This window comes from Oncorhynchus masou, chromosome 29 (assembly GCF_036934945.1).
Source record: "Oncorhynchus masou masou isolate Uvic2021 chromosome 29, UVic_Omas_1.1, whole genome shotgun sequence".
Taxonomy (NCBI): Eukaryota; Metazoa; Chordata; class Actinopteri; order Salmoniformes; family Salmonidae; genus Oncorhynchus; species Oncorhynchus masou.
The window spans coordinates 23,829,012-23,844,713 of NC_088240.1; the positions used below are offsets into that span (position 1 = coordinate 23,829,012).

The 15,702-nt window shown below is 45.0% G+C and overlaps 1 protein-coding gene across 1 annotated transcript; it reads right to left on the reverse strand.

Annotated features, from left to right (window-relative positions):
- Window positions 1-5,626: 5,626 nt before the first annotated feature.
- On the reverse strand, window positions 5,627-10,101 carry LOC135519219 (transcription cofactor vestigial-like protein 3). The gene is made up of 4 exons (XM_064944330.1): window positions 9,732-10,101; window positions 8,720-9,083; window positions 6,473-7,045; window positions 5,627-6,246 (listed from the first exon to the last, which is right to left on the reverse strand). The coding sequence occupies exons 1-4, from the start codon at window positions 9,843-9,845 to the stop codon at window positions 6,209-6,211; spliced, it is 1,089 nt and encodes a 362-aa protein (XP_064800402.1). The 5' UTR covers window positions 9,846-10,101; the 3' UTR covers window positions 5,627-6,208.
- Between the last annotated feature and the right edge of the window lie 5,601 nt (window positions 10,102-15,702).

Genomic DNA, 15,702 nt, shown 5'->3' on the forward strand with positions numbered 1-15,702 from the left:
TGAAAATGGTTGATTTCCCCCTCTAGGATGGAGAAGCTGTCATTGTTAAAGGATTCTATTGGGGGGATATAGGTAGCACACAGAAATGTTTCTTTGTTGAGATCATTTCCTTATTCATTTCTAGCCAAATGTAAAATGTTACTGTTTTGACTAATTTAATAGAGTGGGTTAGGTCTGCTCTATATGAAATTAGCATACCCACTGAGTCTCTTCCCTATTTCACACCTGGTAGTTTGGTGGATGGGACTACCAGCTCTCCTCTACACCATGTTTCACTTAGGATGACATTGCCTGTATTTCCAATATCTTTGATGAAGTCTCCTTTATCTGCCTTTAGGCCAAAGGCAGATGATCTCAGACCTTGTATATTCCAGGATGAGACAGTAAAACTTTGTGTACCATAGTGTCTTGTGTTGTTTTTGTGTGGTTTAGGCCCGGACCATCACAGTAGGTGTGAGCATAGCATGTTGAGCATCTGATACATACCTTTTAGGTCGCAGGATGGGCCTTGGGCACGTGCACTAGGACTCTCTCTAATCATGTCCAATATGCATTAATACTGGTGCTCTCTCTGCAGCCCCTGACTACACCAGGAGAGGCCTCCTCCTCTAAAGCAGAGTGGGACTAGAGGGACTCAGAGCCTCACTGTCGTGATCATCAGTTTTAGTTCTGTTTGCCAGCACATTAAGCATCAAAGACAACAACATGTTCAAGCCTCATCACAGGGCCCTAGATGAGGGTGTAGGTGAGGGGGTCGATGAGGGTGTAGCTGAGGGGGTAGCTGGATCTTTAAGTTCAGGGTGGGACAGGAATGTTAGGAGAACACACACCACCTGGTTAGATCGCTTACTCACAGACACTAACACACCCCCTGAGACACACACACATGCAAACATACACACGTGCAAACACACACATACACAAACACTGCACAGCTGTCCGTCATGGATAACAATAATACCAGTCTTGGCACCAGGGTTACCCTGAAATATTTAAAGCTGCTCTTCTCCAAAATAATGCTGATTTCACACCAGAGCACATAGCTTGCGCTTCACACATTCCTAGAGAAGGAGTAGATTAGGGTCAACCTCCAAGAGGCAATACTCCACATTCTGTTTATCTCTGTCTGCATGAAGACATTTCTGCACTGCAACGTGTGTGTGTACTTTCTGCCCCTGTCACTGGTGGACTTCCTGTCCAGACAGGAAACAGGAAATACATTCCTGGCGTAGAGTACCAGACAGGCAACAGACATGGCATGGTATCCACACCAACTGTCTGAGGAATTTACCCCCCATCAGTCTCATGTTAGTACCACGTTACAGACATACAGGACTATGACACTGAAACCTTGGATAATGTAGGTTCATTTCCATCACCTCTTAGGATTTTGTAGACTTTTCAATGTACACTAAACAAAAATATAAACACAACATGTAAAGTGTAGGTCCCATGTTTCATGAGCTGAAATAAAAGATCCCAGAAATGTTCCATAAGCACAAAAAAAGCTTATTTCTCTCAAATTTTGTGTGTTTACATCCCTGTTAGGTAGCATTTCTTCTTTGCCAAGATAATCCATCCACCTGACAGGTGTGGCATATCAAGAAGCTGATTCAACAGGATGATCATAAAACAAGTGCATCTTGTGCTGGGGACAATTAAAGGCCACTCTAAAATGTGCAGTTTTGACACAACACAATGCCACAGATGTCTCAAGTTTTGAGGGAGGGATAACAGCAGAGGCGCCGACAGAGATGGCCGCCTCGCATCGCTATCCTAGGAAACTATGCAGTATTTAGTTTTTTTATGTGTTATTTCTTTACCCCAGGAAATATTAAGGTTTTATTACACACATTCGGGAGGAACTATTGGATATAAGAGCAACGTCAACTCACCAACATTACGACCAGGAATACGACTTTCTCGAAGCGGATCCTCTGTTTGGTCCACCACCCAGGACAATGGATCGGATCCCAGCCGGCGACCCAAAACAACGGCGCCGCAGAAGGGGCAGACTGAGCGGTCTTCTGGTCAGGCTCCGTAGACGGGCGCATCGAGCACCACTCCCGAGCATACTACTCGCCAATGTCCAGTCTCTTGACAACAAGGTAGACAAAATCCGAGCAAGGGTTGCCTTCCAGAGAGACATCAGAGATGGATACATGGTTCACTCGAAGAAGGCCGGAGGTGTATGCCTTATGATTAACGAGACGTGGTGTGATCATAACAACATACAGGAACTCAAGTCCTTTTGTTCACCTGACCTAGAATTCCTTACAATCAAATGCCGACCGCATTATCTTCCAGGAGAATTCTCTACGATCATAATCACAGCCGTGTATATCCCGCCAAATCAGACACATCGACGGCCCTGAAAGAACTTAATTTGACTCTATGTAAACTGGAAACGACATATCCTGAGGCTGCATTTATTGTAGCTGGGGATTTTAACAACGCTAATCTGAAAACAAGGCTCCCTAAATTTTATCAGCATATCGAATGTGCAACCCGGGCTGGCAAAACCCTGGATCATTGTTATGCTAAATTCCTCAAAGTCCTCCCAAGAATGCGAAGGTAACTGAGCTAAATGACGACCGCCCTGTAGCACTCACTTCCGTCATCATGAAGTGCTTTGAGAGACTAGTCAAGGGCCACATCACCTCCACCCTACCTGACACCCTAGACCCACTCCAATTTGCTTACCGCCCCAATAGGTCCACCGAAGACGCAATCGCAATCACACTGCACACTGCACTAACCCATCTGGACAATGGGAATACCTGTGTAAGAATGCTGTTCATCGACTACAGCTCAGCATTTATCACCATAGTACTCTCCAAACTCGTCATTAAGCTCGAGACCCTGGGTCTCGACCCCGCTCTGTGCAACTGGGTCCTGGACTTCCTGACGGGCCACCCCCAGGTGGTTAGGGTAGGTAACAACATCTCCACCCCGCTAATCCTCAACACTGGGGCCCCACAAGGGTGCGTTCTCAGCCCTCTCCTGTACCCCTCGTTCACCCATGACTGCGTGGCCATGCACGCCTCCAACTTAATCATCAAGTTTGCAGATGACACTTCAGTGGTAGGCTTGATTACCAACAACGACGAGAAGGCCTACAGGGAGGAGGTGAGGGCCCTCGGAGTGTGGTGTCAGGAAAATAACCTCACAATCAATGTCAACAAAACAAAGGAGATGATTGTGGTCTTCAGGAAACAGCAGAGGGAGCACCCCCCTATCACATCGACGGGACAGTAGTGGAGAAGGTAGAAAGTTTTAAGTTCCTCGGCGTACACATCACGGACAAACTGAAATAGTCCACCCACACAGACAGCGTGGTGAAGAAGGTGCAGCAGCGCCTCTTCAACCTCACCAGGCTGAAGAAAATCGTCTCGTCACCAAAAACACTCACAAACTACAGATGCACAATCGAGAGCATCCTGTCTGGCTGCATCACCGCCTGGTACGGCAACTGTTCCGCCCATAGACATAAGGCTCTCCAGAGGGTAGTGAGGTCTGCACAATGCATCACCAGGGGCAAACTACCTGCCCTCCAGGACACCTACTCCACCCGATGTCACAGGAAGGCCAAAAAGATCATCAAGGACAACAACCACCCGAGCCACTGCCTGTTCACTCCGCTATCATCCAGAAGGTGAGGTCAGTACATGTGCATCAAAGAGGGGACTGAGAGACTGAAAAACAGCTATCAGACTGTTAAACAGTAATCACTAACATTGAGTGGCTGCTGCCAACATACTGATTCATCTCTAGCCACTTTAATAATGAAAAATGTATGTAATAAATGTATCACGAGCCACTTTAAACAATGCCACTTTATATAATGTTTACATACCCTACATTACTCATCTCATATATATATATACTGTACTCTATACCATCTAGTGCATCTTGCCTATGCCGTTCGGCCATCGCTCATTCATATAATTGTATGTACATATTTTTATTCATTTTTCTACACTTGTGTGTATAAGGTAGTTGTTGTGAAATTGTTAGGTTATTTTACTAGTTAGATATTACTGCATGGTCGGGATTAGAAGCACAAGCAATTCTCTACAGTTGCATTAACATCTGCGAACCATGTGTATGTGTCACGCCCTGGCAATAGAGATGCTTTTATTCTCTATTTTGGTTAGGCCAGGGTGTGACTAGGGTGGGCATTCTATGTTCATTTTCTATGTTTTGTATTTCCTTGTTGTTTGGCCGGGTGTGGTTCTCAATCAGAGGAATAGCTGTCTATCGTTGACTCTGATTGAGAACCATACTTAGGTAGCTTTTTCCCACATGGGTTTTGTGGGTAGTTGATTTCTGTTTAGTGTTTTTCACCTTTCAGGACTGTTTTGGTTATTCCCTTTTGTTATTTTTGTATTTAGTGTTCAGTGTCGATAAACAAACATGAACACGTACCACGCTGCGCTTTGGTCCTCACCAACAGCCGTTACAGTATGTGACAAATAAAACTGGATTTGAAATTGGCATGCTGATTGAAGGATGTCCAGCAGAGCTGTTGCCAGAAAATTGAATGTTCATTTCTCTACCATAAGCCACCTCCAACGTCGTTTTATAGAATTTGGCAGTACCGGCATCACAACCGCAGACCACATGTATGGCGTTGTGTTGGCGAGTGGTTTGCTGATGTCAACATTGTGAACAGAGTGCCCCATGGTGATGGTGGGGTTATGGTATGGGCAGGCATATGCTACATATGATGAAAACAATTGCATTTTATCGATGGCAATTTGAATGCACAGATATCATGATGAGATCCTGGGGCCCATTGTCGTGGCATTTATCCGCTGCCGTCACCTCATGTTTGTGTTATTGACTATATGTTTGTTTATGTGTAACTCTGTGTTGTTGTTTTTGTCGCATTGCTTTGCTTTATCTTGGCCAGGTCACAGTTGTAAATGAGAACTTGTTCTCAACTGGCCTACCTGGTTAAATAAAGGTGAAATAAATACAAAGAAAAATGTTTCAGCATGATAATGCACGGCCCCATGTCGCAAGAATCTGTACACAATTCCTGGAAGCTGAAATTGTCCCAGTTCTTGCATGGCCTGCATACTCACCAGACATGTTGCCCATTGAGCATGTTTGGGATGCTCTGGATCAATGTGTATAACAGCGTGTTCCAGTACCCGCCAATTTCCAGCAACTTCGCACAACCATTGAAGAGGAGTGGGAAAACATTCTATAGGCCACAATCAACAGCCTGATCAACTTTTGCAAAGATTGTCATGTTGCATGAGACAAATGGTGGTCACACAAGATATTGACTGGTTTTCAGATCCACATGCCTGTGACCAACAGATGCATATCTGTATTTTCAGTTATGTGAAATGCATAGATTAGGGCCTAATGCATTTATTTCAATTGACTGATTTCCTTATATGAACTGTAACTCAGTAAAATCTTTGAAATTGTTGCATGTTGCGTTTATATTTTTGTTCAATATAGATGGATTTCTGAGTAAAAGTTCAAGGCTGACCTACATATCAATCCTTAACAATGCTGGTTGATATTCAATGATCAGATTTGATAGAAAAAAATACATTTAGCTGTGTACTTTGAGTCAGCTCTTAAAGATGTAGGGCATGATTGCCAATAGAACTTAGCAATTTATTACACATCAATAATGACATTTCTCCAGACATACAGAACACTAGGCAACATGAAAACACAGTGTTGGTGAAAAACAATTAGCAACAATCAAACACTTTACGGAAATGATAATCACTTCAGATCACAGTACTACTGTATATACAACATATATTTCAGTCAATTACACACATATAGCTAGTTACACACATAACACAATATTAAAATATCAGAAAGAGGCTTGGCTGAGTGGTGTTCCCACAAACTACGTTCTTGAAACAGAACCCTCATGTGGGATACTAGTTCCCAATCAACCAGCTAATACTTTTGGTACAAATTAGGAACAAATATTTTGCCAAAGAGTGATCTGAAGTATCCCTGGTGGATTGTGAGGCATGGAGAGTAGTCTATATTTCTCCAGAAGGATTTCTGAGAAACCTAAAACCACCCTGGAGTTCTGAGTTCTTCTAGTGAGTGGAGAGTCATCTAGAGAACGAGTCCACAAAACAATGTGGTTCCAGGAGGTTCTGTTAGAGCTGATCACAGCTCAGTGGCAGGGTGACGTCACAGTGATGTCATATCCTCTCTCTCAGAACCAAACAGCCTTCACTTTGTCCTGATCCAGACCTGGAGAGAGAGAAACAGCACATCATCAACTTTTAGATAAAACAACAACGTAGCAGAAACATAGACATGGGAGAGTGAGTGAGTGAGTGAGTGAGTGAGTGAGTGAGTGAGTGAGTGAGTGAGTGAGTGAGTGAGTGAGTGAGTGAGTGAGTGAGTGAGTGAGTGAGTGAGTGAGTGAGTGAGTGAGTGTGTGTGTGTGTGTGTGTGATCCAGGTCAGAGGCTTACCTGAGTCGTAGATATCCATGGGTGTGTGTAGAGCTGTGGGCCAGGCTGAGGGGGTCAGGGTTGGGGGGCTGGCCTGCTCCACCTCTGTCTTCACACCACTGTGTATCCCTGGGCTCTGGCTGCTGTGTGTGTTACTGTGTGTGTTACTGTGTGTGCTGTGTCCAGCAGGGCTGTGGGCTAGGGGGCTTTGAGTCTTCACACCAGTCAGGAGCAGAGGGCTGAACCTGGGGTTTAGGCCTGGGTCATGGGACGGGTGGGGATGTAATACTGTGTGTGTGTGCCGGGGGTGCATGTGTGTGTGAGGGTGTGTGGGTTGGTAGACGTCGTGGACGTGTGTGCAGCTGGCAGAGGTCTGGGGGCTGAGGCTGTAGGCCCAGGGGTCAGGGATAGAGGTTGGAGGAGGAAGGCTGGGCTGGGGCAGAGCATGACCTGTCCACAGAGCTCTGTCTGGGGCATGGAAGCCTACAGGGATGGGGGAGAAGTCTGGGTGGATGGGCAGACAGGGGCTGGTCTGGGACTGGTAACCTCCACCCCACAGAGAACTACACTGGCCTTCTGAGATAGATACACTGTCTGAAAGAGAGAAATGGATATAGTCAGTAAAAGATAGACAGACATTCATGCAAACAGCCTAAAGGTTACATCATTTATTCATAGTACTTTAATAAAAGCGTTCAGTTTTTGTGCATATTACATTTGTTTTATTTGATGACTTTATTTCCTTCCATGTCATCATCTCATCTCTATAGAGCTGCTGCCTATGCTGACTGACAAAATCACTATTTTATTAGTACTTAAAACTAAAGAAGGCACATTTTATGACTACTGAATACCAAACTATCAATCACTTAGATCAGTGGTTCCCAAACTGTGGGGCTCAGTCTGGCTTTCAACTTACTAAGTTGAAAGTTATAATAGTAGAATGCACAAGGTGCCATTTCAAAATTGGGTAGTGCATCACCAGTTTTCCTATTGTCATGTTAGTCATTGCATACCGTAGTTATTTATAACTAGTCAGAAATGCCCAGATCAACTAGCCCATGTCAGCAAAGGGTTTTTAGCTAGGTTTTTAGCCCATAGATTTGGAAGTAATGTTCGAGTCACTCAAATATCATATTAATGCACATTAGACATGGCAAAATGTATAGAATTGTAAGAAAATTAGCTTTAAAAGAGAAAAGTTTTCTTTTCACCCCATGACAAAATGTGTAGAACAGGAAATAAGCTTTAAACCTGTTAAAAGTTTTCTCCGCCAACAAGAGGCATGTGAACAGATTGTGTCATGAACAGTTCTGCACTAGCTGTGTAGAATATTGGACTGTTGGAAACTACAACCCCCAACTAACTTTACATCTCACCGTTTGGGCTTGATCTGATTTATCTCTAAAGAAACTGAGCATGGAGCTCAGAAAAGACCGAACGAAATGCAATTCTAATAATTGAACCGATGTTGGTTTAACAAAACAAACAAACAAAAAAGTCAGTTAATCGCTCAACACTAATTACAAGTGAAGAATCTATATCGGAAAAGGTTTTTGGGAACACTAGGTTTTTCCACAGTAACATGTTTATCATTCTAAATAAAAAGTAACAGTAAAAGATAATGAATCCATTTGAATAACACTGTTTTTAGATGAGTAATGGTACGAGTGTCCCTGTGTGTTCCTACCTTTCCACAGTCCAGCCGAGGCAGAGGTGTGAATGGGTGTGTCCCTGTGTGTTCCTACCTTTCCACAGTCCAGCCGAGGCAGAGGTGTGAATGGGTGTGTCCCTGTGTGTTCCTACCTTTCCACAGTCCAGCCGAGGCAGAGGTGTGAATGGGTGTGTCCCTGTGTGTTCCTACCTTTCCACAGTCCAGCCGAGGCAGAGGTGTGAATGGGTGTGTCCCTGTGTGTTCCTACCTTTCCACAGTCCAGCCGAGGCAGAGGTGTGAATGGGTGTGTCCCTGTGTTCCTACCTTTCCACAGTCCAGCCGAGGCAGAGGTGTGAATGGGTGTGTCCCTGTGTGTTCCTACCTTTCCACAGTCCAGCCGAGGCAGAGGTGTGAATGGGTGTGTCCCTGTGTGTTCCTACCTTTACACAGTCCAGCCGAGGCAGAGGTGTGAATGGGTGTGTCCCTGTGTGTTCCTACCTTTCCACAGTCCAGCCGAGGCAGAGGTGTGAATGGGTGTGTCCCTGTGTGTTCCTACCTTTCCACAGTCCAGCCGAGGCAGAGGTGTGAATGGGTGTGTCCCTGTGTGTTCCTACCTTTCCACAGTCCAGCCGAGGCAGAGGTGTGAATGGGTGTGCACCTGGAGCTCCTGGTCTCTCCAGGGAAGGTGCTGGGTTGGCTCAGAGCCCTGGAGAAATGCTCATCCACCACATCCTCGATGTTGCCGTGGAAATAGGTGAACAGGACACACCTGGAGCTCAGGTACTCTGCCTCAGCCGGCTGGCTGTCCTTCCCAGACCTCCAAGAGCCCCCCAGCCCAGAAACCTCCAGGCCCTGTCGGACCCCCTTCTCCCCAGCCAGCCTCCCCCCTCCACCCCCAGGCTGCTGTTGCTGTCTCCCCCCTGGAAACTGCTGCTCGGTGCTGTCCTGCTGCATCCTACTGTAAACACCCAGCTTCTTCTACAGAGAGGGAAATAGACGGAGAGAGAGGGAGAGTGAGAAAGAGAAAAATGTATGCCACAGATTCAGCCATGAGAGCACCAGCCTGTCTGTCTAGTCACCACCACATCGATCAAACCAGATGATTCAACGTGTATACATCAACTGAACAAAATACATCCCTCGTTGAAAGTCATACTAGCCAGTATAATTACTTCAATTCTCTATGACCTCTATATAAAGAAAAACGAATCATCTTTACAGACCGAAGTTTATCCAAGAAGTTGTAGGACGTTTCCGCGCGCGTGTTCTAGTGAAAGTATGACGACAATACAGATGCTCGTGGCCGTATCACATGAACCATCATCATCAACATTCCTGAGTGACAGTGACGAGCTCTCATTACATCACCCTTCTGATGGAACGAGGAGTCCGAGTCATTCTGCATGACCTGCTCTAACTAAACACATCACGAGCAACTTCAACTTTTCGAGTTCTGTGACACCCAGGACTCTTCGCTGCGAACTGACATCTGCGACGCCCCAAAACATTGCTCACGGAGTGTATTCGTGCGTAAAAGCGCCAATTATTAGAACACAAAAAATAGCCTAGTATTAAAGAACAAACAAATACTACGCCATTACTATTTCGTCTAGTCTGGACACCCACCTGTTGCTGGTGCTGATGGTGATAGTATGCTGCTTTGTAGGCTGCTGCTGCTGAAGACGCGGGGAGGTAGTGGCCTCCATAACTCTGGTGAAACATCACATCCAGACAACTCATGACTGTGACGAAGCTGTCAGGGGCTCAAAGAGAAACTGCCTGAATCAGCGCTCCTCAGACGGGTGTAATCCTTAGGTCCACCGCTGCCTCCATATAAACCTTGGCGGTGACAATAGACATGGCGTCGGTGAAAGGAGCTGTTTGCATAAAGACAATGCCGAGCCAATAGGACCAACACCTCCTACTGAGCCGAACCAAACCCGAGTGAAAGCGAACATATGGTACCCGACATACTCCACTTTGCAAAGTTCTTAGAAGCGACTCTGATTGGAGGAATGTTTTAACAGTGCTATGGAGAGGAGAGGAGAGGAGAGGAGGGATGGGACTCTGCGCGTACACGCCCACTGAGCCCATACCCACGGCTCGGAGGAAGAGAGGTGAGGTATGAGTGTGGCATCCTCTTGAAGGTAGAATTGGGAGGCTTTCAGTGAATTGAAATTGTGAGCATCGACAGATAAGTGAATGTAAATATCCAGTATTGTGTCATGGACTGTGTTTAATTTTATGTTACAATTTGAACCCATTGGGTGTGGCCTGTCTATTTGGGGAATTCCATACTATTGTCGAACATGTGGCCCAGTTTTCCAGTACCCTCGGCAGGCTCTGACATTACCAAAAAAGGGGAGAATGTGGCAGACACAGGTAACTGCCAAAATAAAGGAAACACCAACATAAAGTGTCTTAATAGGGTGTTGGACCACCACAAGCAGCCAGAACAGCTTCATTGGGCCTTGACATAGAATGATCACACACACACACACGCCCCCCCCCCCCCCCCCCCACACACACACAGCTTTCCCGGTCTCTGTTTGCTCTTCCTCTGCTGGGGCTGCTGTAGTTGCTGTGCTGGGAGACTCCTCACCATTATTAGACTCACTAACACAGAGATTACTGGGCCTTTCAGCTTCTCCCCAAAAACACAACTGTTGTCCACATTATTATCATTAACACAGAGACTACTGGGTCGTTCAACAAGCTCCCCAAAAACTCAACTGATGTCCACATTATTGTCTACTTATATAGTTATATTCATACTTAAACCAGTGCAACCAACAAACTGTATCACAGTAACTGCATTCACCTGACTAGCCTGCTCTATGCCCGATTCCATATCAAAATATTTTGAATAGGAATCAGAAATATATTACTTTTCTACACACCTACTCCTTTTAGATATATTACTTATAATAAGAACCTGTGTGAAGGGGCCAGGGTTTGGTTTGGAAGTGGGCCCCTGTATTTGATCCTTCGTGAGGAACTGTCAGTGGAAGATGTCAATGAGTGATCTGCTGCCACCTGCTGGTGACAGCACATAGTTTACAGATCACAGACAGTGTCTCACCATATAATTACATATAGAGCTTTGCAATAGGATCTATGTGGGTCACACCACTCCTCTCTGGTCCTGAGTATACCTAACCTTGTGTTTCTCACATGGCCGGTCCTTCTGTCACAGATGTAGACACGAATGAAGGTATTATATGGTCCTGGCCTGTGATTTCAGGCCCAACTCTGGAGATGGTGTGTGGATTGTGTCCATTTCTGTAGAGCATTGACAGCTGTGCTTGAGAGGCTTTTACAGTGGTGAGTGAGGTAGACAGGAGAGGAGAAGAGCTGGGAGGGGAGGACAGTGAAGGAGAGGACGAGGACGAGGACGAGGACAACGGGGGGGAACTGTAAACAACACACAAGTGCTGCTGATGATGGTTATTTTTTAGGAGAAGAGAGGTGAACCTGCAGAGCACATACAGGTGCTGCCTGGCCTGGTCTGGTCTGGTCTGGTTCAAACCCTCAGTGTAGAGGAGCAGCAGAATAATGAGAGGACTATAGAGAGATAAGACAGAGATGGCTGTGTTCGCTGAGTCCACTTGTTTCTCAAGTGAGTTCCATGATAAAGCCTGACATTCACACTGGAGGAGCAGCTGCCCCTCCTACACACACACACACACACACACACACACACACACACACAAATGCACACACACACACGTGCACTCACGGGTGAAGATATCAGTATATCCTGAGGGACTCAAGCCCCCTGCTCATCTCATTACAGAAGTACTCAGTGTAAAGAGTGAAATTTACCTAACACTGCTGTTTTATCATCTCTGTGATATGTATGCCATGTATAAATGAATGGATCTTGATATCATTTTATTATTGATATCAGTGTGTGTTGATTTGCCCCAGTTTTAGAAAACAGGGTCACACTGTTATGAGATGCAGGAGCAGCATAGGCTGTTTCTTTATGATTGACTAAAAGAGCTATACAGGTTATGTGGCAAAGCTCGATGTCTCTGTCCCTTTATTTCTCTCTCTCTCCCTCCATCTCTATTTCACATACACAGTATCACACATTGTGCGCTTGACATTTGCTCTGTCCTGCCAAGGCGGTAGTTAGGACATTATGGGGATTACTGATTTCCTGGGCCAGCCCTATTCCCTGTAGCTGTCAGATATGAGACAGGCATTAAACTGTTCCATTCACTTTGATGACGTCGCACTCCGCAGATGGAGCGTTAATTATTCAGTCACGTTTTGATGATGTATTAGTTCAGGAACTGGGGCAGAGTCAGTGGTGGGTTCTGATGATGTGTTGTTGGGCTGTAGAAGTGGGGTAGTTGTCACAGACGGAGAAAAACATGCACATAAGCCCACGCGCACACACACACACACACACACACACACACACACACACACACACACACACACACACACACACACACACACACACACACACACACACACACACACACACACACACACACACACACACACACACACACACACACACACAGAGATAAAGACCTCCACATATGCTCTGGTCCTCAGGGTCTCTCACTAAACACATTTCTCTCAGGGTCCCAGTCACATCTGGAGCAACAACTTTTTTCTCGCTCCTCTTCTCTCCTTAATGAGGTCATTATTAGGGGATGTTTAGAAGGGATGAGAGGAGAATTACAGGATTAGAGGAGGAAGCATACAGGGATAAAAGCAGGTTTTTGTTTTTCTGTCCATGTTTTCCTCAAAGAACGAGAGTCTTCCGCTGGGTTAGAGCTCAGTGGGCTGTAGTGTTTTGGGTTAGAGCTCAGTGGGCTGTAGTGTTTTGGGTTAGAGCTCAGTGGGCTGTAGTGTTTTGGGTTAGAGCTCAGTGGGCTGTAGTGTTTTGGGTTAGAGCTCAGTGGGCTGTAGTGTTTTGGGTTAGAGCTCAGTGGGCTGTAGTGTTTTGGGTTAGAGCTCAGTGGGCTGTAGTGTTTTGGGTTAGAGCTCAGTGGGCTGTAGTGTTTTGGGTTAGAGCTCAGTGGGCTGTAGTGTTTTGGGTTAGAGCTCAGTGGGCTGTAGTGTTTTGGGTTAGAGCTCAGTGGGCTGTAGTGTTTTGGGTTAGAGCTCAGTGGGCTGTAGTGTTTTGGGTTAGAGCTCAGTGGGCTGTAGTGTTTTGGGTTAGAGCTCAGTGGGCTGTAGTGTTTTGGGTTAGAGCTCAGTGGGCTGTAGTGTTTTGGGCTGAAAAGTGTCTGACTTGTCCCAGACAGACTGTATCACATCTCTTCTTCAGCCTTGTGGAAAACACAGCTCTGATTCGCAACAGAAAATAATGTGTTTTTAGATGTCTTGGTTACAATCTCTCTTCAGTACAGTAGTTGCCTTATCACCCGACATAATCACCATCCTAGTCGTTAGCAGTGAGTAACTGCTGATTGTGAGAAGCTGCAGGTGTGAGTGTTATTAGTGATAATGAGGGATTCATAAGGATGACTTCCTTCATCATAAGAACTGCAGAGTCTGGAGTTTGTAACATGGTTGTTGTTCTATTGTAGCCCCTTCTAAAGAACAGCTGTCTCTATTGGTCTCTCCAGAGCCTCTCTACACCACCTGATGATAATGATGACCATGATGACCGTGATGCTCTAATAGTTCATATCTCCTCTCTAATCACCCTGGAATACTACAAAATAGTGTGTTCGTGTGCTAACTGAGGAAAGGAGAGGGGAGGGGGGACATTAATAGTCAATTAAACAGCCATTAGTACAGCTTTAGTTATTACAGTGGTTGGGTTACATACTGATACTGATACACGGGCAGACAGACAGACAGACAGACAGACAGACAGACAGACAGACCCACATACATACATACATACATACATACATACATACATACATACATACATACATACATACATACATGCATACTGACAGACAGACAGACAGACAGACAGACAGACAGACAGACAGACAGACAGACAGACCCACATACAGACCGACAGACAGACAGACAGATTGTATTGTTTATATTATGTGTCCCATTAAAACAATAGATACATACAGGAGGAGTGTTATTGGGGGGCTGACATGGGTAAATCATCTTTTAACACATGATCATTTATGGGTTAATAGTGGGTGGTGGTTTAAATAAATTATTATTGTTATGTCAAAATAAACATCTTTATTTTGCATTCAAGCCTCAGTTTTAGATGTATTCCTTATTTTTCGACAGTATGTGGGTGGAACACTGGGTGAGCGTCTAGTGTCATACCACCCAGTGGCTAATATAATCACAATATAATGTAACACAGTCCAAGATAATCACATTTTTAATTGTTCCTGCTGTTTTAGCTATCATACTGATGTCACACTGCCACGCAGGACCGGAATGTCAATGGGACTTTTAATTGGATCCCACAAAGGGAATCCCGCACGTGTGTGTGTCCTCCTCCGCGATGGCGGTCCAGGGCCATACGTGTCAGTAGTGTGTTAATGAAGTGACCAGTGGAGGACTCAGATCTCTCTGGGCTGACAGATCAGGCCTTTATAACCAGATAATTACAATAATAATATAATAATATGCTCTATTAAAAATCACCAGTTTTATTTTGAGATGATAACAGAGACAAGAGTGAATACTGAGAATTATTTAATGAGGTGTTGTAGACTCAACGACTGTCTGGATTGATGGAGGAGCCTCCTTGAATGGTCTGATAGGAAGACAAAGAGGTAATTGGAAATGGTCAGGTGAGGGAGAGAAATGAGAAGTCATTTCACAGTATAATGCATTTAGTATGTGTTACAATTCACTTCCATCTTGGTCTACATACTAATTGTTTCTCTCTGTATGTGCTGTTGTTATTCCCAACATACCAGATCAGCAGATTATCTCCTAATTAAACCACATCATGTAATCACTGTCTGCTTTCTCTCTCCTCCTGTTTAGATAGTATGCCTCCATCAAACCATAGAAAGACTGGATGGAATGTCGATTAGATGTACATTTTCTTGAAGGACTAAAACAATGGGGCAGAGTGAAAGGAGCCTGAGTCGTTTAATAAAGCACAGGAAGTAAAGGCATCAACGAGAGTACTTACAGACAGAGAAACTGTTTCTGCCTTGCTAGCACCTTGAGGAAGTAAAGGCATCAACTAGAGTACTGACAGACAGATAAACTGTTTCTGCCTTGCTAGCACCTTGAGGAAGTAAAGGCATCAACTAGAGTACTGATAGACAGAGAAACTGTTTCTGCCTTGCTAGCACCTTGAGGAAGTAAAGACATCAACTAGAGTACTGACAGACAGAGAAACTGTTTCTGCCTTGCTAGCACCTTGAGGAAGTAAAGGCATCAACTAGAGTACTGACAGACAGAGAAACTGTTTCTGCCTTGCTAGCACCTTGAGGAAGTAAAGGCATCAACTAGAGTACTGACAGACAGAGAAACTGTTTCTGCCTTGCTAGCACCTTGAGGAATTAAAGAAGGTCTTTAACACACATTTCTGACTGTCTGAATTTAATTGCCTACATTAATGCACTGGGCATCCTGGACGTATGTGGGCATGTGTGTGACTGTATGGAGTGTCTGGCTGTCCCCT

Excerpts from the sequence above, each read along its gene's own strand:
- LOC135519219 (XM_064944330.1), bottom strand. The coding sequence starts at position 9,845 with ATGAGTTGTCTGGATGTGATGTTTCACCAGAGTTATGGAGGCCACTAC. Across the intron at positions 9,084-9,731 it reads ACCATCAGCACCAGCAACAG|AAGAAGCTGGGTGTTTACAG; the intron begins GTGGGTGTCCAG and ends CCCTCTCTGTAG. Across the intron at positions 6,247-6,472 it reads CATGGATATCTACGACTCAG|GTCTGGATCAGGACAAAGTG; the intron begins GTAAGCCTCTGA and ends CTCTCTCTCCAG.